Source organism: Pholis gunnellus, assembly GCF_910591455.1.
Source record: "Pholis gunnellus genome assembly, chromosome: 8".
Lineage (NCBI taxonomy): Eukaryota > Metazoa > Chordata > Actinopteri > Perciformes > Pholidae > Pholis > Pholis gunnellus.
This window is the reverse complement of record NC_136534.1, coordinates 73,315-92,955: the sequence shown is the minus strand read 5'-3', so window position 1 is coordinate 92,955 and position 19,641 is coordinate 73,315. Positions and strand designations below refer to the sequence as shown.

The 19,641-nt window shown below is 41.5% G+C and overlaps 2 protein-coding genes across 3 annotated transcripts in view; one reads left to right on the top strand and one right to left on the bottom strand.

Moving 5' to 3' along the window:
- Positions 1-11,559, top strand: part of wdr26a (WD repeat domain 26a) — a 39,751-nt gene extending 28,192 nt beyond the window's left edge. Inside the window, exons 10-14 of one of the 2 annotated variants that reach the window (XM_079164817.1) lie at positions 507-652; positions 5,500-5,578; positions 5,703-5,832; positions 6,401-6,595; positions 9,285-11,559. In XM_079164817.1, coding sequence (XP_079020943.1) covers positions 507-652; positions 5,500-5,578; positions 5,703-5,832; positions 6,401-6,595; positions 9,285-9,307 — 573 coding nt within the window. In that variant the 3' untranslated portion in view covers positions 9,308-11,559. Of the gene's footprint in view, positions 1-506; positions 653-5,499; positions 5,579-5,702; positions 5,833-6,400 lie in introns of both variants that reach the window. The other variant, XM_079164818.1, reaches the window with a different exon arrangement.
- A 1,183-nt stretch (positions 11,560-12,742) lies between these two features.
- On the bottom strand, positions 12,743-15,996 carry cnih4 (cornichon family member 4). The gene is made up of 5 exons (XM_079163958.1): positions 15,913-15,996; positions 15,141-15,209; positions 14,832-14,944; positions 14,293-14,433; positions 12,743-14,172 (listed from the first exon to the last, which is right to left on the bottom strand). The coding sequence occupies exons 1-5, from the start codon at positions 15,979-15,981 to the stop codon at positions 14,145-14,147; spliced, it is 420 nt and encodes a 139-aa protein (XP_079020084.1). The 5' UTR covers positions 15,982-15,996; the 3' UTR covers positions 12,743-14,144.
- Positions 15,997-19,641: the final 3,645 nt, after the last annotated feature.

The following is a 19,641-nucleotide window of genomic DNA, read 5'->3' as shown; positions in this document are numbered from 1 at the left end:
AGGTCCTGCCAAAGTAATGCAATAATGTTTCTTAAATAGTTTCATTATTTCTGGGGGGTTTCAGAACAGATAAGGCAGGGTTATGACCCAAAAAGGAATCCATTTCTCTTAAAGTCCCCGGGAATAGAAAGGTAATGTGATTTTAGCATCTTTCAAATTAGTCTAATGACTCGAGTTTTTGATTTAGAAAAAGGAGACATCCTATTAAAAACTGGTGTTAATGTTGCTTCATGGCCATTTATTCAGTATCCCCAGTTTGGATTAGTAAGGAGGAGGGGGTAGGAGGTCCAATACTCCTGCTGAGGTCCTGCTGTTCCCTACTCTGTCACTGAAAATGATTACAGTGTTAGACCTAATAATGTCTTTAGTTAAGTAATGATACTTGTTTTCTAATAAAAAAAGAAAATATTGACAGCAAATGAAATATGGAATGCTGTGGGATTTCCCTGTAGCAGTCTGATGCTGAGGGTGTTCCTGAATGCATTATGTTTCCTCCTGACTCCCAGGACATGGATGGAAACCTGCTGGACTCATGGGAAGGAGTTCGGGTGCAGTGCCTGTGGTGTCTGAGTGACGGCCGGACCGTCCTTGCATCCGACACCCACCAACGCATTCGTGGATACAACTTTGAGGACCTGACCGACAGAAACATGTAAGTCACCACCATGACTGGGCGGAGGAACCTCAACACAGTCTTTTCCTGCTCTTTGTATGTGTCTGCACATAATGTAACCAAACCTTCATTTGGGATTTTACTCCAGCCTCTAAAGCCAGGCAGGGGTGACGTTATAAAGCAGTGATTGCCAACCTATTTGGCTTGTGATCGATTCAACACAGAAAGCAAATCAGACATGACATTGGTTTTCATGGCCTTCACATGCACGTAAAAAGAAAGTCATATCACATGTGTATGAAAAAGGCAGAGTGAAGCACTGAACTCAAGCACCCAAAAATGAGCCGACAAGCGTTCATCACATTGCACAACTTAACAAAACTGGGTCACTGCTAGGGATGTCAATAAAAATAATGAATATAAAAATGAACAGATTCAAAATATATGAACTGATAATGGCAAAGAAGGGACGTCTGGTGTTACCGTTGCAGAAAATCTTGTGTAGAGTTGCTGTAGTTGTGTAGTTCTACAGAAACACCCCGTGTTAAGGCTCTGGCTGGAGTCTCGTACTTTGTACATGTAGAGGTGGATCGGAACGTAAACCTCAGGGTTCGGTATGTACCTCGGTTTTGTGGTTAAGGTATGTTTTCAGTACAGCAGAGAAAACATTTACTAATAATAGTAAAAAATACATTTGTTCCCATTTATTAGAAATGTAAACATTCAACAGAGGCTCATTGGCCATAAATAATATATTGTCATTAAGAAATAAATATCTCAATATCTGTAGTAAAAGTGTAATGCTCCATCGTAAGGCTGTTGATAATTCCTGAACTGCAGCCTGCAGTCATGTATTCAGGGCAGACAGACGCTTTGTAACCCATGATGTGCTTTGCATAAATGCAGTTGCTTTGGCTCGCTCTGAACCTGCCTGAATGCGGTCCGGAGCAGGTGCTGACTTCCAGTCACTTTTTGTTTCGTTCTGCTCAGAGACACATTCGGGTAAATGTAATGTTTGAAGGGTATCCACAGATATATCAGACTTCATTTGAAATGCTTGAGTAACCGGGCTAAGATGATTTTTACATAGGCTGAGCATTACCCCAAAAGCCCATGAACTAAGGAATAGTAAGCTTACATTATTCATCAACATGAATTATTATTAGTTATCCTCAAACGGATAGCGGTTTGTTGTGTGTAGAGGGTGCATGTTGTTTCCGCATTTTCCAGTCTCACCAAAGCCAGGTCTTTTATTTTATATGTTGCATCGGCTACAGTCTATTATAGGCCTGAAATAAATGAGCACATTTGTTTTTATGTGTGTGATTATTGTACATTTTGTAGGTGTATGTATATATATATATTTATTTATTAAGGGTTTCTCCCCTTTTAACCAAAATGTAGTTGCCCTCCTCATACCCGGTCCTTTTAATTGGATTGATCTCTTAATTTACATTATAGGAAGCTTTAGAAAAATGGAATCAACCCCAACTTCTTTAATTAAAGATATAACTTACAACATGTTTGAAATACTCAAACGTAAACTTGGAACATAAAGAGAACCGCCTGTAAATCACCTTTTTTCTTCTTGTGTAGAATTTAAGCAAGGCTAGTTTATTTGTATCGCACATTTCAACAACAAAGCAATTCAAAGTGCTTCACATAAAACACAAGGCAAAAGAAAAGGAGATTTAAAAACAATTAAGAGCATTTATTAAAACACTAAAAAGCAGTGTAAGAAATAAAATACAGTAGTAAAATGCAGAAATACAGGAAATGGTTTAATATCCTTGGACGTGGTTGAATTAAAGGCAGCAGCAAACAGAAAAGTCTTCAGTCTTGATTTAAAGGAGCTGAGGGGCTCAGCAGACCTGCAGCTTTCTGGACTTTGTTCCAGATATGTGGAGCAGAAAACCTGAACGCTGGTTCTCCATGTTTGGTTGTGACTCTGGGAACAGAAAGTAGACCGGTCCCAGACCATCTTAGGGGTCGGGATGGTTCATAAGGTAGCAGCAGATCAGAGATGTATTTTGGCCCTAAACCATTCAGTGCTTTATGAACCAACAGCAGCATTTTAAAGTCAATTCTTTGTTGGACAGGAAGCCAGTGCAAAGACCTCAGAACTGGAGTGATGTGATCCACTTTGTTGGTCTTAGTGAGGACTCCAGCTGCAGCTTTCTGATTGACTTGTTACAGAGACCTGTAAACACTCCGTTACAGTAGTCCAGTCTACTGAAGATAAATGTATGGACACGTTTTTCCAAATCCTGTTGAGACATAAGTCCTCTAATCCTTGATGTGGTCTTCAGGTGATAGGAGGCTGATTTAGTAATAGTCTTGATATGCTGTTCAGGTTGAGGTCTGAATCCAGAACTACACCTAGATTTCTGGCTTGGTTTGTGGTTTTTAACATCAGTGATTGAAGCTGAGCGCTGACTTTCAATCGTTCGTCTTTGGTACCAAAAACAATTAGTTCTTTGTTTATTTGAAGAAAATTCTGGCACCAGTTGTTGATTTGTTCAATGCATTTACCCAGCCCTCGTATGGGATTATAGTCCGCTGGTGATATAGTTATGTAGATGTGTGTGTCGTCTGCTTAATTACGATAACACACTTTGTTGTTTTCCACAATCTGAGCTAGTGGAAGCATGTAGATGTTGAACAGAAGAGAAGAGAAATTAGCCTTCTCTAGGAGAGGTCTAATAACTGAAGTTTTTAGGGCTTGTGGGAAGACACCTGAGAGAAGGGATGTGTTCAGTGGTCATGCAGTTTGAAATATTTTTGACTTAGAACAGTCTGCTCTTCACATTAATGTTGAAGGTCCCATCTCAGTTACTCCCTCCCCTGGGTCCTGAAGGCTTGTAGTTTCTGCATGTAACACAATCTTGTCTTCGTCAAACCCTGTCCATTCTTTGCGTGGCCTGTTTGCCAGTTTAGGCCTTTAATCCTCTCCATCCAGTTCTCCGCTGTTTTGACCTGGTTTCTTTGTTCCTCCTCAAAGCATAATTAATGCCCTTTCTAGTGGGTTCTTATAGTGTCTCACTCTTTAAAAAAAAGTATATCAGGGCTTTCATGTCTCAAAGCCGGGGAGCTCCCTTGCTATGCAGCGGCCATGTTGGAGATGCATTGGAAGTACATCTATCTGTTATTAATAGTAATACAAATGTAATCGCTTTGAAGTTCAGACTGTTCAGTACAGCCATAGTTATAGATTGGATTTGGATTGTATTAATTAAAAGATAATAATGTGAAACGGAACACAATGCTGTGATATAGTTGCACCAAGCACAGACACATGGACTTTTAAAAGATAGCAGCTGTTTGAATAGAGAAGACATGTATGTAGAATACTCCTGTTGTGGGCCATGTTAGTTTGTAATGTTTGCAGTCAGGATGCTTTCTGTTGCTCCACTTGTAAAAGTTGACAAGAACTTGGCACAGGAAGTTTGCCTTCTTAGGTTTCCTTCATAAATACAGCTGTTTATGAGCTTTCGTCACCAGGATGGAGATGTGTGAGGACCATGTCAGCTTGTTTGTGATGCTGATTCCCAGAAACTTTAAGCTGATAACTTGTTCCACTTCAGCTCCATTGATTGAGGGCTGTGTGTCTTCGCCTCCTTTTTTCTAAAATCAACAATCAGCTCCTTGGTTTTACTGATGTCGTTTGTTCTCTGAGCTTAGTTTCTCAAAGCACTTCATCAGAATGGGGGTGAGTGCCACAGTGCAGTAGTCATTTATTTCCTTTTTGAATTTGCATCGGGAGGAATACATTCCTCAGCAGCAACAAAAGCACTGGTGAGTTCTCTGGGCTGATAATATGGCCGGCATCTGAGCATTAACAATTGGACACAGTCTGCCTCCCTTCTTCTTACCAGAGTCTCACGTTCTGTCTGCACGGTATACAGTCCGCCTGTCAAGTGCAATAGCTTGATCTGGGATGTTATGATGAAGTCAGGTTTCTGTAAAGATGAGTGCACAGCAGTCTCTGATTTCCCGTTGCATGGATAGCCTGTGTCTTATTTCATAAATTTGATTTTCCAGTGGCAGTGGAATAACCTTAGGTCCAAGCTGTTTAATTCAATTCAATTCAATTTATTTTGTATAGCCCAAAATCACAAATCACAAATTTGCCTCAGAGGGCTTTACAACCTGTACACATGCGACATCCTCTGTCCCAGGACCCTCACATCAGAACCCACAAAACCTTTAACGGTGAGAACAAATGAAAGCAGGAAGTTTAGTCCTTTTCCCGGTTGTCTTGCCCCTTTTCTTGGGTCGATCACGCTTCCCATGGCGTTTTGTTCGGCCGGTCTGGCTTAGTGGTTGCAAGAGCAGCTGCACTTAATCCAATTCTCGTACTTTCTTTTTGCTGAGTGTATTTTTATCATGAATGTAGCTGAGTCTGTGGGAGATACCGGCCACCACATCTGCATGCGCCATCGTTGCCACAGCAAATTCATTATTGATTGATTTGCTTGCTTCCCATATACAAGTGGAAGCATTTCTTTTAGCTTTTGTAGTGTATTCTCACAAACGGATAAATAATGATTTCAAGTTTGTTGTTTGATTTCAGTTTAACTTACCTTAAGTAACACAAGACTGTGTACCAACTGGTGCAACAAGACTGCAGTGTAAACTGGCTTGCAACCAGAGTAGCATATATGCTAGCTGGGAGTCAGAAGGCACTGCCAACGATTTCACGTAATACACTAAGTACAAGCTTAGTTAGCCTCCAAACTAGAGGGTTTCCACCAACACGGACGAGTCCCCAAATAGAGAAGTGATTTTTACCAGAAGAGAAAATGAGATTTTATTCATATATTGTTTAGTATTTGCTCTGCCTGTGGGTGATGTGGTTTCAACACACGTGTTATGTTACGTTCCAGAGTGCAGGAGGACCACCCCATCATGTCTTTCACTGTTTCCAAAAATGGAAGGTTAGCTCTGCTCAATGTTGCAACTCAGGTGAGCAGCTTGTTACTTCACACCACAATGTACTTCACTTCCACTTCAGCTAGTTGCTACAATATGATTTCAGTGCAATCTTGATTTTGAAATGTGTCTCTCCATAAATGCTTTTTATGTGTAGGGAGTGCACCTATGGGACCTGCAGGACCGGGTGCTGGTGAGGAAGTACCAAGGGGTGACCCAGGGCTTCTACACCATCCACTCCTGCTTCGGAGGGCACAATGAAGACTTCATCGCTAGTGGCAGTGAAGGCAAGACAACATAATGTTTAGTAGAAAGCTCAGCTGCTCTTTGTTGTGGACTGAGACAGACAGTTGACAACAAAATCAAAAGAGCTTCATTGTGCTGATGTCATCAGGGTTATTTTCTCGGACTTGACGATGCTCCTCTACAGCCACAGACAGGGTGGAATTATGAATACTGTAAGACATAAATAAACAAACTGCAAACCCATGCAGAGAGGACAAAAACAGTACTGAAGTCAAACTTTAAAGAGAATCCCTCCCTGTATTTGCTTGACCCTAGTACGCAGAGGAAATCTCAACAAAATGTCATGTGGACATGCACATCAAGCAATTTGAAAATAAAAGTAAAAGGTGAAAAAGTAAGCGGTACAGGTATAAAACAAACTGCCACACATTGGTGACGGAGCGACCCCTGTGTACATTGGCCTCTGTGCAGCATGGGGATGCAGAATTCCCTCCTGAGAAGTACATATTTTGAGTAAACATATTGTCATGTCTATAATTGGTGAAGTTGCTATTTAAGTCTACACCAATAAACTGGTAGCAGCTGATGAAGTGTCCTGTCTCCTGTCAGACCACAAAGTTTACATCTGGCACCGGCGCAGTGAGCTGCCCATCGCAGAGCTGACTGGTCATACCCGCACAGTCAACTGTGTGAGCTGGAACCCCGTCCTGCCGGGACTGCTGGCCAGCGCATCCGACGACGGGACCGTCCGTATCTGGGGACCTGCCCCTTTCCTGGATGTCCAGGATGCAGAGGGGCTCAATGGTATGAACATGAACACTAGTATGTGTACTCTAAAGGGAAGAGCTTGGATTATCTGTCAGCCATTGCTTTCATCAGGCTCCTCAACAGTTTACATAAGCAGGAGTAGAATGCACAGTTTCTTCCTACATTTTGTTTTGAATTAACACCAGCAGTCCTCCTCAACACAAGCACATTTTAAACTCTGAATGTTGATCAAATATATTCATGTATAATCTTGATTTGAAATGTAGTAAAATGGCTTAGATGCTTTGAGTAACAATCCTAAACATGGAAAAAATGATTCCACGTTTAATGAAAAACTACATAAAACCAAGTAATAATAAATGAAATATAACATTAAAAGTAATACAGTAAGAAATAATTGCGCTACGATAAAACAAAAACAGTTCAGGAGAATCCACTTTTAAATAATGCCTTTTTAAGAGAGCTTTAAATGAAGAAACTCGAGGGGTCCTGACTCCTGACCCCCACCAGAGGATCTAAGGCTGGTATGGGGATAGCAGGTCATAGGTCGTAGGTAGGGGTTAACTGCATTGTGTTCCTTAAAAGTGATCATTTCATCATCAAATCTTAAAATCTAGCCTAAAATGTAAAGGAAACCCATGTAGGGACGCTTCTATGCATTCTTTTGTTGGATATTGTGAGAAGTCTTGCTGTGGCATTCTGGACCAGTTAAAGCCTGAACCGGTTGCATTGACTTAGACAGAAATATAAAGATTCCCAGTAATCTAACCTGATGGATAAGAGTTTCCATATTCTTCTTTGCAGATCAAAAAGGTTTAGGAGCGTTGCAAAGTAACAGGAAGCCACAGACTTGTTAAAGATGATGCCTCATTTCTACAGAGAACCTAAGGCTACATGCACACTACTACGTTTCATTATAAAACAGCGTTTTAAAACAAAAACCATCTCCGTCCAGACGAGTGTTTTAGCGAGGTTTTAGGAATAATCTCCGTCCATACTACCACGCCTGTAATCACATGACCAGGGCTGGTAACGACGCTGCATACGGGAATTGTTGCAAAGCATTCCAATAATAGCATGTGCATGTAAGCAGTAGTAGCATTTAACTGCGACAGATGCTAGCATAGAAAACAAGTTCAGCAACACCTCTAATTTGTTATCCATATTGAAATGAACCACTGAATTGAGGTTTGTTAGGTTTGATTTAAAATCAAAGGTTCTGCTACCTTTACCAAGAAGGAACGTTATTTAAGTTATTTGAGATGGATGTGTAAACAGATGGCTCTTTGAGAAGTGGTTGAACTATGAGTGGATGATTGATTATGGCTGGAATAAAAGGACAGGTTGACTGAAATATCTCCTTAGTTGAAAGAATATCCAGGGAACAAGATGATGATTTCATTTTAGTAATGCTATCTTGGTTAGCTGCTTAGCAGTGACAGATTTAAATGCTACCACCGGGGTGCAGGATGAACTATAGCAGAAAGTCAGGTGGAGTAATTCAGTTCCAAACATCCTCACATTTATCAATGAAAGGTTCAGGGATATGTTAAGTAGGGTTTGTGGTGTGGCTAGTAACGTCCAACGTACAACAGTTGTTTCACTTCAGATCTGAAAATACTTTGGTTTTTGAGTTTCTGTAGCCTTCCAAGGTTAGTGAAGCGTTTTGAAGCCATTTGCGTTGTGCTTGTGACAAGTTTTCTTTAATGAATGGATTGAATCATAAAGCCGGAGATGCTCAGTGCACATCGCTAAACTGTGTGTATTTTCATCAATGTATATGTTGATGGCACACCTACAGAAACCTCTCTAAAATAACACAAAGCCCTATTGTCCAGTAATATGTCATTTGACCTCACACAAATTGCAACAACAACTGTGTTACTTGTATCGTAGCCCTAAAGGTTTCCTCTTTTACAGATACAAAAGTGTGACTCCACAGTTAAAAGGGTTACCTTTCAAAGAGCTGGGTAGAACTAGACCAGATCTGGGTCAAATAGGACCAGATATGGGTTGAACCAGGTCTGGGTAGAACAGGACCAGATCCTAGTAGAAATTAGGACCATATCTGGTTGGAAATAGGGCCAGGTCTGGGTGGATAGCACCAGGACAACTATGTAATCATAATTAGTTCTCATCACTGATGTACTGTATTTGTTTTTTTTTGTTTTTTTTGCTTCAAGGAAAAAAACTGAATGGACAAATCTATAATGCACAACAATGTAGGCTTGTATGGTGGCTGAAATATGGCTGCAAGGTGTTGTTGGTACGATCATACTTGGGCGATTTTATTCCCCTTTATATAATTCCTTCGGACTTTTATTTCTCTCATTCAGACCGTGGGGACACAAAATGTATTGTTTGTTGTTTGTTGCAATTAGTGTGAAGTTGACCCACATTTCCTGGACTGTTACAGAACAAAGATCGATGAGTGATTCTTACCAGCATCCAGCTCGTTGTTTCTAATATTTTGTCCAGTCATTTTATTTCAATCAGGGTCGACTGAATATGAGGAACAACACAAGAGTCCTGGGTGACCTTCACACCATGTGACCTTGGTGATTTTACTTTCCATCCAGGCAGCAAACATATCTTTTAGTGTTTGTGCTGTTGGTTTCTGGCTAGAACACCTCATTTATAATGAATGAAGAGAATCTGCAGCCTGCGGAACAGAAATGTGTGAGTTAAGAATGCTGTGACCTCTGTGTTTCTCCTGTGCTGTCAGAATGTTGCAGCATGGACAGCTGATGATCTGCTGCTGTGATCCTGAGGAGCACTAAGACTCTTAGACACTTCAATGGATGAAGCAGGAAACGTTTTGGTCACTGGACAGCAGCTTCCTGGAGACGGGGCCAGTGGTGCTGCATGTCAGGATGCCACAACACAGAGATGTTAGACCGAGTCACATTATTGAGAGCAGAGCCGGCCAGATGAAGCTGGGCTCCACGACCTCCAGTATCTGACCCGACCTCCTCCTCCTGTCCGCTCCGTTCCCTCAGTACCATCCAGGACCACCCACCTCCTCTTATTTATTATCAACTACATTACATGGATGCACCCACTTGAAGAGTATCTTTCAATTAAAACAAATCTATCTTTTATGCAGAGTACATTTTAGTTTCATTTTTTTCCTCCAGCTTTGCTGCTTCTAAGTAGAGAAGGAATAGTATGTGATGAGACGTCCTGCTATAGAATACATCGATGCCTTCTGAGAGTATACAGCTGATGTGTGGAAACCTATAGAGTTCAAAGGATTATCTGTCCACCCTTAACCTCTGCATAATGATCTGTGTAGGTTGCTCTTTATGTTGCTGGGACATCTTTGCACTCTTCAATATTTGCTCTTTATTTCTGTTTCCATTGCAGCCTGTTGCCCTCTTTCCCTGCATACAAACAGTCTTCATATGAATTGTATTGGTTTGGTTTAGTTGTTACATGTTTTAAGTTTAACTTATTGCAGTTTTTAACTTGTTTTTTATTTACTACAAGTGGAAAGAGACACTCCCTGATTTCTTACTGTACCCAGTATAGAGCCCCCAAAATCCCGACTCAACTGTGATCTTTGGCCGTGTTCTTGTTATGTTTCATATTGTCAACAAATCCAATGAAAAGACCAGAACCAACAATGTGTTTGTCAGAACGTTCTGACGTCTCCACCCTTCTGTGACACTCAGCTGCAAGCCCATTGGTTCCTACTGAAGATGTAAATCTTTGAGCCTTTTTTTAAACGTGTCTTTAGTCGTTTCCTAAAGCAGCTGGTTACTGTGGTTTGTAACAAACATTACTCAGTCAGGAAGAAACGGTGCGTTTGTTGGCTATTGACTATTTTGATCGGAGAAATAATCAAAAATTGGCGCTCTTGTGAGTATTTGTGCAGCAGGACGGTGTGTGTGGGATTGAGTCAAAATAAAGTTCAGTGTGTGTGTTCATGGCGATGAAGGAGCGCGTCACCCAGTGAAACCGTGGAACTCATGTGTTTGAATAGTTTGTGGACAACAATGGAGCTCTATGGTGCAGAGGAAAAAGATCCTCACACAATACTTGCTTTCATCTTTTACAAGTAAGGTCTGTGCATGAGATTTGTTCATGATATAAATAAAGAGAAGAACTAAGTTCAGGACATTAGTAAGCTGAGGAGACACTAACAAAATGATGGAGTGTATCTGTAACAATCATTGTGTAACACATTTGTACACAAGTGTAACATAAGAGTCAAAAGAACAATCTTGCCTAATATAATATTCTGTGTAATATGTTGTGTATATTTGTATGTAATGGCATGTATTATGAGGCTGTGTAGAAAAGGCAAACAGGATGATGTGTTTTTCAGGGTTCCCATGCAACTTTTTTACTGTCAGACTATAGTCTTCACTGCACTACTGTTGTAATATAAAGCAGCAAGTTTACATTAACATCTGCTTACACAGAAAAATCAACATGAGATTCACAAACTACAGTGCAGCTGAACTTACATTTTGGTTTCCAAACTGCTTCAACAGAGAATTTCTTTTTCAAAACCTCTCCAGGCCTGGACAGTAAGTGCAGGACGTTCAGGACTGTGGGACCCTGTTTGTCACCACTTCCATCATGCAACACACTAGTGGTACACAATAATGGATGTCACACACACTTGATTCAATCACAGATGTGGTGTTCTAGTTTCTGCTTTTGCAGCTTCCTTTGTTTATTCCGAGTATTTCAGGCTTGTCTTCTTTTCTCTTCCCGTTATAAGAAGCCAAAGTAGGAACTTTGTTTGCTTGCAGGCAGTTTCTGCCAGAAACCATTTGACATTTTAAATGTGTTATTACAAAACGTGATTGTGCTTGTTGTGTATTGTCTGTCGGAGAAGTGTTCTGTACGCTTATTTTAAATAAAGCATTCAGGGTTTTGAAATGTTCTTCCAGTAATACTATGACTAGAACTAGAACTAAATATGTTCGGCAAAAGACGTCATTAAATACTAACGCTGACACTAACACTGACAAAGAAGACAAAACTAAAATGGCGTTTTGACAAATAAAACTTGACCATAACCTCTCTTTATTTTCCTCACCTTCCACCTCTTTGAAGAAAATATCAGTCAACCGGTTTTTTATCAGACGACAAGTTTACATCTTATGTGGAATGAGTTTGACTAAAATGACAGAATTATTTGGTTGGTTATAGCTTCACGGAAATATTCAATACAATCGAATGAAAAAGGACATTTGACACGGGACTAAATGAATTAGGGCAGGGGTGGCCAACCCGCGGCTCGCGAGCCGCATGCGGCTCTTTGCCCGGTTTCATGCGGCTCTTACGTTCATATCGAAGTTTGTATTTGTGTTTTTTTAATGTTCGTGTTCGCTTCGCTTGAGTTAAATACGGTATTTTCGTCAAACGCGCATGTGCGGCCACAGATTACGTTCCTCGTCGACCCATTTAACGCCGAGACGGACTGTTTGAAAGCCCCGCTTTAAGTAAAAATGTAAAAGTCGGACAATTTACAAATATCCGTTGTATCGCGCAAGGCGGAGCTCCTCCCCGATCCACACGCGCCGCGCACACCTCCACCAGCGTATGTGACAGCAGCAGCAGCAGCCCCCCCCCCCGCCGACAACCGGCCCTTTGGGGGCAACCATGATGCTGATGTGGCCCCAGAGCGACAATGAGTTCCTGGTGTACACAATGTTCATTGTTGAAAATGACTGGCCTGTGGTCTTAGGAGTCAATTTCTGTCATTATCATATTGGTGTGTGACATTTACAATAAATCTGGCTGAGCAAAGGTATGTGTGTGTGTGAGGAAGGGATAGGGTGATGTTCATGTGTGCCCATGTGTATGATGTGGCTCTTTGCGGTAACACAGTAAAAAATGTGGCTCTTGGTCTCTGACTGGTTGGCCACCCCTGAATTAGGAGATAAAACACATTGACTCAAATGTAATGACTTTTTCGCAACTAAAACTGAAATAAAACTAGGACGGATAATTCGACTAAAAGTAATAATCAATTTGGACTAAAGATGAAGAGTAAATCTAAAATAGCTGTCAGAATGAACTCTGCCGGTCTGACCTCTGACCTAGTGTGACAGAACCTTATTGTTTGACTAGATTTGGGGAGGAAACAGACACTGTGACAAAATGATTGAACAGTTGACAAGAAATGGATTTAACCTCAAAAGGAGAATAGGAAGTAAAAGTGGACATGCTTCAGACAAACAACTTGTCTTTCACTTTTATTTATGAAACATCACATCCCCCCCTTCAAAAAACCCCACACTGCCGAAGACCGTTAAATGTGAATCAGACATGAACTTGTTGACCCCCACTGAAGAGAGAAATGGCTCCAGAGTACCTGCACACAATACAGAGCAGCGGTGACTGCTCTGTCTACACTCAACCAAATAAAGAGCACATGCACACCTCTGTGGTCCTAGAGCAACACTGACACACATGCTGATCTGGGATCTGTCTCACTTTGACATACAGTATGTGTTCAATGCAAAGGTCATTCAGTAAACACACCATCAGTGCATGACTGAGGTCTGTGAGCCTCGTCCTGACATGGTGGGCTGAGCTGTAGCCTCACTGATAACAATAACACTTCAACACCATCATAAACCTCCCATTTCAGCATTTCATTTAGAAAACTTTGACCAAATATGATGTGAACTAAAGTTCAGAAAAATGATGGAGCATTGGACTAGACAGAACAAAAGGACCACATCCACCAGCAGGTGACTGTAGATGGACGTATCCCGATTGAAGAAAGGATGGCTTGGTATGTCCTTCAGAGCGAGCAGAGCAACATGTTGGGACGCTTCAGGAGGACACACTGTACACTCTCTGAGCTCATGGATGGTAGTTCACTTTGTCTTTTATGTTTGGGATTATATTGACTTATAATTCTTTGTTGCTGTAACTCTTTTACTGTAAAACACTTTGTATGTTTGTTTTTGAAAGGTGCTATAAAATGACGTTAATGGCCCAAAACAGGACATGTGACCTTGTGGAATGATTGTTGGTGAAGTATATGCTGAACAGTCTCTGGAGGTCACAGACTGGTTCAGGTCCCAGTACTGGCCACAACAACACATCCTTAGTTTGGAGGTTTAAGCACCATTGTCATTTTTCCAAATGTGGCTTTGGTGGAACAACACACTCAAGACTTCCACCGTATGTTCAGATGGACAGAGAAATATTACTCAGTGTTGTTCTAGTTCTCTCTGCTCTAGGAGGAAGTCTGGCTCACTTTACCATGAAAATGTCTAATATTTCTTACAGCCACTATGTCGGTGTTGTTTTTACTCACTATTGCATATCGAGGTTATTACTTATCCCCTTCACAATAACACACAGCGCTTGCTGTCGGAGATGTTTGCATGATGGTGCTGAAGTGCTAAATGGTTAAATGTCAACCTCAGTATGAAAGTGAAAACTCTGGGATTCTGACAACACAAATAACAGTTTGGAGCTCAGAAAGACCTCAGTGACAGTAAACTTCTCTCTGCTGTTGGTAAAGATTGTATGCGTACAGTAGAGGAGCAGGGTGTGGGGGGGTGATAGCAAAGCCTGGACTATGGAATCCGGCAGCTCGCTGGGTGCTTCAGTCGTTGATCAGAGCCAGGATCATGCTGGACAAACAGGGGAGGGAAAGATATATGTTAATATAGAACTGACCATGTACAGCCACCTCTCATATTCAGGAACATGTCACTAAATGTCAGTGTGTTTGTGGATGCTGTTGCTCTCACCTATACAAATAAATGAAGAAGCAGAGAAGGTGGTAACCCAGTTTAATCATGGCCTCCTTCATGTGGGACTTGAGCTGACCTCGGTTGTGGATCTCAGTGGGGTCAAACACGCCCATGTTTCCCATCGGAACCTTCGCATACCTGCAGGGAGAAGAAGAGAGGGATGTCAGGAGCCTGACTGCACCACCAGTGGACAGTAAGACACCAACTCTGTGTTATTACCCACTGAAGAAGCTGTGATATGGATATCACCTTCACAGACGTGTCAAAATAGAACACATTATATATTTCCTGATAATTCAATTGATAGATCAGATAGAATGTATGTTAGCTTATCCAGTGAATGAAGTACCAGAAACATCTAATATCACCATAAGGTGGTCCTGCTCATTGGTCTAATTCCCTCGGAGACATTAAAGGAATTCCTGCTTCGTTATAATCTGCATTGCTAAATATCTCTTGTCTCACAGAATAGATAGTGCGTATTTAGATATACTGTGGTGGAGCAGGACAGAGCAGTGGCTGCAGTATGAGCATACCTATAAATGTTCCAGGCTGCTACAGGCAGGTTGAGGACAAAAATGAACCAGTGCATGGAGACCAACATCAGCATAGTGGAGAGACACTGGCCAACCATCTCTGGAATTACCCACTGGAAGCGGAATATCAAACATAGAAACATCAAAATACAATCAAACTTCTCTCTGTAGCATCTGTATAAAAAGACACAAAGGTCAGCTTCAGCAATTGCATGGCATGTATCATAGACTTTAAAACAAGTTAATAACAAATACAAATCATCATAAATAAAAGAGGTATATGTATGTCCTCTGACCATAATGACTCACTTTGTTTAGCTTGGAGCAGCAGGCTCTAGCATTGATGTAGTCACATTCTAGATCAGACAGGGTGATAATCTGAGCTTTAGTCAAGGTGCCACAAACTGCCTGCTTCTGTCAGCTCCATTCAACTGGACACAAAGACCCATGACAGACCACATGTTCACTCCTGTGATTATGAGACAGAGGAAACTAATGGAATATGTACTGTACTGATTTCTAGCAACTTTAAAGCTTGGACCATTGACAGTGACATCCAAATAAAGACAACATCAGGGATAGATGCATGGACTTTTGTTTTACACAGGACGACCGAATACATTGTTCATCAGATTATGAACATGGTTATGAAGAGAAATGTTACTGTAAGCCATTGGAAAGACAGAACTTGGGATAACTTGTAATTATGTTAAAAATAAAATCATGGTCATCAGTAATGGCTCTCAACAACATTAAATTGTCACGTATATGTAGCCGTATCACTAACGACGAACGTTAGCAAGCTAAATGTTTGTTTTTATCTCCTGTTGATTTAAAAAATGGTATGTAACTTCCAGTTTTTTTAACTTTACCAGTTGTTATGGTGTTTAAACAGCTTCATCTTATCTTCTTTACGCTAGCCTGTCACTGACTCTGTAGCGTTAACAAGGCGGCTAACCGGTTAGCTAGTTCGCTTCATGTACTAACATATAGAAAGGAATTGAGGGGCGCTTTCGGCCAGCTAGCCACTTTGACCAATACGCGCGATGTCCGCCCAAAAACAGAATTCCGAAAAGGATACAAAGTACACCGAGAGGAAAATCAGTGCACAGCAGTCCACAAGTGACAGAATGAACACTGCCGCCTCCATTTTTCTTCTTCCGTTAGTGATTCGTTTTCATTTCCGGCCACTTCTCAATCCTGTGCCCACAGTGACACATGTTGTATTGCAGTACTGCCACCTAGCGGATTGGAATGGAGCTGTTTTCCCCAAAACTGAGAAAGAGTAATGACCAGTGGATGCTGGTCAATAGAGGGCGCTAGGGCGCTTCCCCCCCCCCCCCCTCCTTGAGCCACAAATAATAAAAATAAATAAATAAATAATAATAATAATAAACTATACAAATTTTCAATATTTGTGTTTTTGAAACATGGAATCACCCAGTAATATGTGTAAAATATGATATCTGCGCAAAATATATGCTTTTCCTGCACGTCCTCTCAGCCTGTCTGCATATCTCAGCAGCGCTGGGACGCTGGAGAAAGCGCCCACAGGAGGCGGGTCTATGAAGCAGTTTAGCCAATTGCTGATTAAAGATATAAATGTGTGACATACAATTTAGCCAATCAGCGTCCTCAAATAGATCCCGCTTGGGGCAGAATCTGTAGCTCCCCAAATTGCGCATTCTCGTCAGGACTAGTCTCTACGGGCGAGCTCGGGCGCGAGTACTTCTCCTCCAAGACCCGTTTGAGAGGAGAAGTTTGGCGGAGAAACTGCAGGTTGAAAGAGCTGATATCAGATCAACCTGATCCCACAATCAGACAGCAGACTAGCGTGAAAGGGAAGCAGTACATGAAGCATCTCTACTAGCTGTACACCAGACAGGTTTGGCTAGCTGGATGCAGTCATGCTAATAACTTATTTAGCTTTTTAAAACAACGGGGACAGATCCAGCACGGACAGTTAGGGAGTGAGGGATATGAAGCACCTGTCTTAGAAATGGATATGTAGTTATAAATAAATTGTTATATATATATATCAGTGGTGGGCCGTCAGGGCCTGCAAAGCCTTCTCTGCTGGCCTAAACAGAATCAAAGTTATAGCTATTTCATAATTTTATATTTTTTCTTAAATACATTACATGTATTATAATTTATAAAAATATTTTTCCCATTATCTTATTTTCTCATTGCACAGCTACTGTCTTCCTCAGTTGCTCTGCTTCCAGTGCAGCTTGTTTGAAGTAGAGCTTTTATCCAATCAGATTTCACCTCTGTGTCTCTAGGTAAGAAGAGAGGCCCGAGGCCTGCAGACTCACAAGTGAATCCCTTTGCAGTAACCCTTTTAACCCTAGCCCTATTTTTAGGCCTCTACTCAAAAATTGCATACCCATACTAAAAAGAGTGTCTTTCTCTAACTACAAGGTCTATTTTAATAATTTTGATGTTACAATAAAGGTAACACTTATGAGATGAGTTCAGATATGTAAATATCAGTGTATATGTTACTGGTTAAGAGTAAAAGAATATGGCACACAACTCAAATTGAAAAGTTTCAGGTTCACCTGAAAAAAAAGCCCTTTTATTATTTCTTGAAATGAGGCAGTAGTTACCCTAAAACATCTCCCAAATCATAGCAAAACATGTCAACAGTCTCTATGCAAATTTTGACTTTGATAAAGGGAAGCAGAAAAAAGTTAGAGAGGTTTTAGTACAGAGAGGTCAAGCAAAATTGTCATTTTGGAACCAGCTGTTCCATTGTAATTTTATATACTATATAACTATATATTTCCCTGGTTTTATCACTAATAGTGTTCAATCTATCCAAATACAGCAGTTTTGAGAGCCTGAGCCCTCTCTAAGCCTGTGAACCATGGATCCATCCTCGTCTGACTGCAGTTTCCCTGTGTGTATGTGGACTTTTCTCAGCCTATGATTGGACAATTTCAGTCAATGACACCTCCTTCGACGCCTCAGAGCCTCAAGAATTCAGTGGGAGTAACCTGGTGTTGATTGACAGAATCGTTAGCTAGTAAAAATCGAAACCCTGCCGATGCGTAAAATTCCATTCGCCAAAAGTCAAACCCCTTCCCCCCGGGTCCCATAAGCTTTGTTGACCCCCCTTTCTTCAGAAAACAGATGAGAAACACAAAGGATATACATAGCAACAGTGTTTTTAGCTGGGAACTGGAATATTATTCCTTTCTCTTCATGATTCATCTCAAGGTATGAAGCATTTATGATTTTTTTCTGCGGTGAAGCGGCTTGTTTTTGTGGTGATTGTTGGCTGTATCTCTGTAATCGTTTTACGGAGAGAAATTCTGAAGATATCCCTGGATTCTGTGTCGAATTATCCTGGCCCTTCAGTGCTGTTCGACACTTCTAATAACCTCATTATGACGTCACAGCTACGGGTTATTATTTGTTTTGTGTAAAAGCTGCATATTCACATAACACTGCAACATTTGACTAATTAAATAAAATGTGCAGATACATGAATACGAGCATGACGGGACGCTGCATCATTGCCGGACAATACAGTCCAAATCAATGTAACACAATGACAAACTCACAAGAGCAGTCGCATATATTCGTATGACAACAAAGCAACAAATCAATCCAGCAGACCTGCAGCGGATCCACGCATTCCACCACCAAGAGCACGAGCCATTCAAATATTATTCATAAAAACGCCACGATAGACAAATGAACAGTATAACTGTAGAGGTAAACTAACGAACTTCACTTACCAAATGCTGTCTATCCTCCTTTCTTTGTTGACAAAGAGTTTAATCCCAGTACATCAGTTCCAGTAAGAAGTCCTTCTCGATTCATCGATGCCAGTCGAGCCTCCCCAGTTGTTTCGCCAATTTCGCCGGTCGTCGTCGGTCTTCCGCCGCCGGTCGGTTGTCGGTCTTCCGCGGCAGTTCGGTCGTCGTCTTCGACCGCCGATCGGTTGTCTTCCGCTGCCGGTCGGTTGTCCGTGTTCCGCCACGGTTCGGTGTTCGTCTTCGACCGGCCTTCGGTGGTCGTCTTCGGCCGTCGACCGGCGAAGGGCGGGCCGCGGTTGTGGAGCTGTTTCCCTGCGAACGTGGTCGTTGAGTTGTAGATCCACTCGAGTCTCTCCAAAAGTACCGACGCTCAGTTAAAATGAAACACATTCACAGCCATAACATGTGCAACGCTTCTCTGACGCTGCATATAAATCCTTTTCCTGGCTGGTCAGGGCTGCTAGCTGTGTGGTCATTTCTTACTGTCCAGTTTGTTCAGAAATGTCCTTCTTGAGAAAAGCGTTCCCAGTAACTCCGCCACTAAATCCGTTTCTCCTCCTTCCGCCATTTCATATTAAAAAAACAAAGCTAGGTAAAATGTCTTTCAAATATTTCCACTTGAACTCTGTCTGCTACAACCAAAGCTCTGCTAGCAAGCATTATGTTTCGCGGGCACATAGTCACATGCCCGCCCACTGACCAATCACAGCACACTCTGCACCTTGAGGCAGAAAGGCATCTGGACTCTGAGATGCAGTAATGCTGACGTAACTAGGCCTGCAAACCGCTCTGGTGCGTCCATGAATCTCAAACTAAAGATCTGATTGGTTGAAGACTATGTCAATCAACAATATCGTCCCCATTCAACTTAACCTGCACATGGCAGCACTGGGTGAGTCTGCAGGCCTGGGCCTCTCTTCTACCTAGAGACACAGAGGTGAACTCTGATTGGATAAAAGCTCTACTTAAACAAGCTGCACTGGAAGCAGAGCAACTGAGGAGCACAGTAGCTGTAGAATGAGAAAATAAGATAATGGGAA

What these genes read in the sequence shown, in the direction of transcription:
- cnih4 (XM_079163958.1), bottom strand. Translation starts at nt 15,981, where the DNA reads ATGGAGGCGGCAGTGTTCATTCTGTCACTTGTGGACTGCTGTGCACTG. An exon ending in GCTGCTCCAAGCTAAACAAA is followed by an intron (nt 14,945 to 15,140) that starts GTGAGTCATTAT and finishes TTCCGCTTCCAG; the next exon opens with TGGGTAATTCCAGAGATGGT. An exon ending in TTCTTCATTTATTTGTATAG is followed by an intron (nt 14,173 to 14,292) that starts GTGAGAGCAACA and finishes CTGTTTGTCCAG; the next exon opens with CATGATCCTGGCTCTGATCA.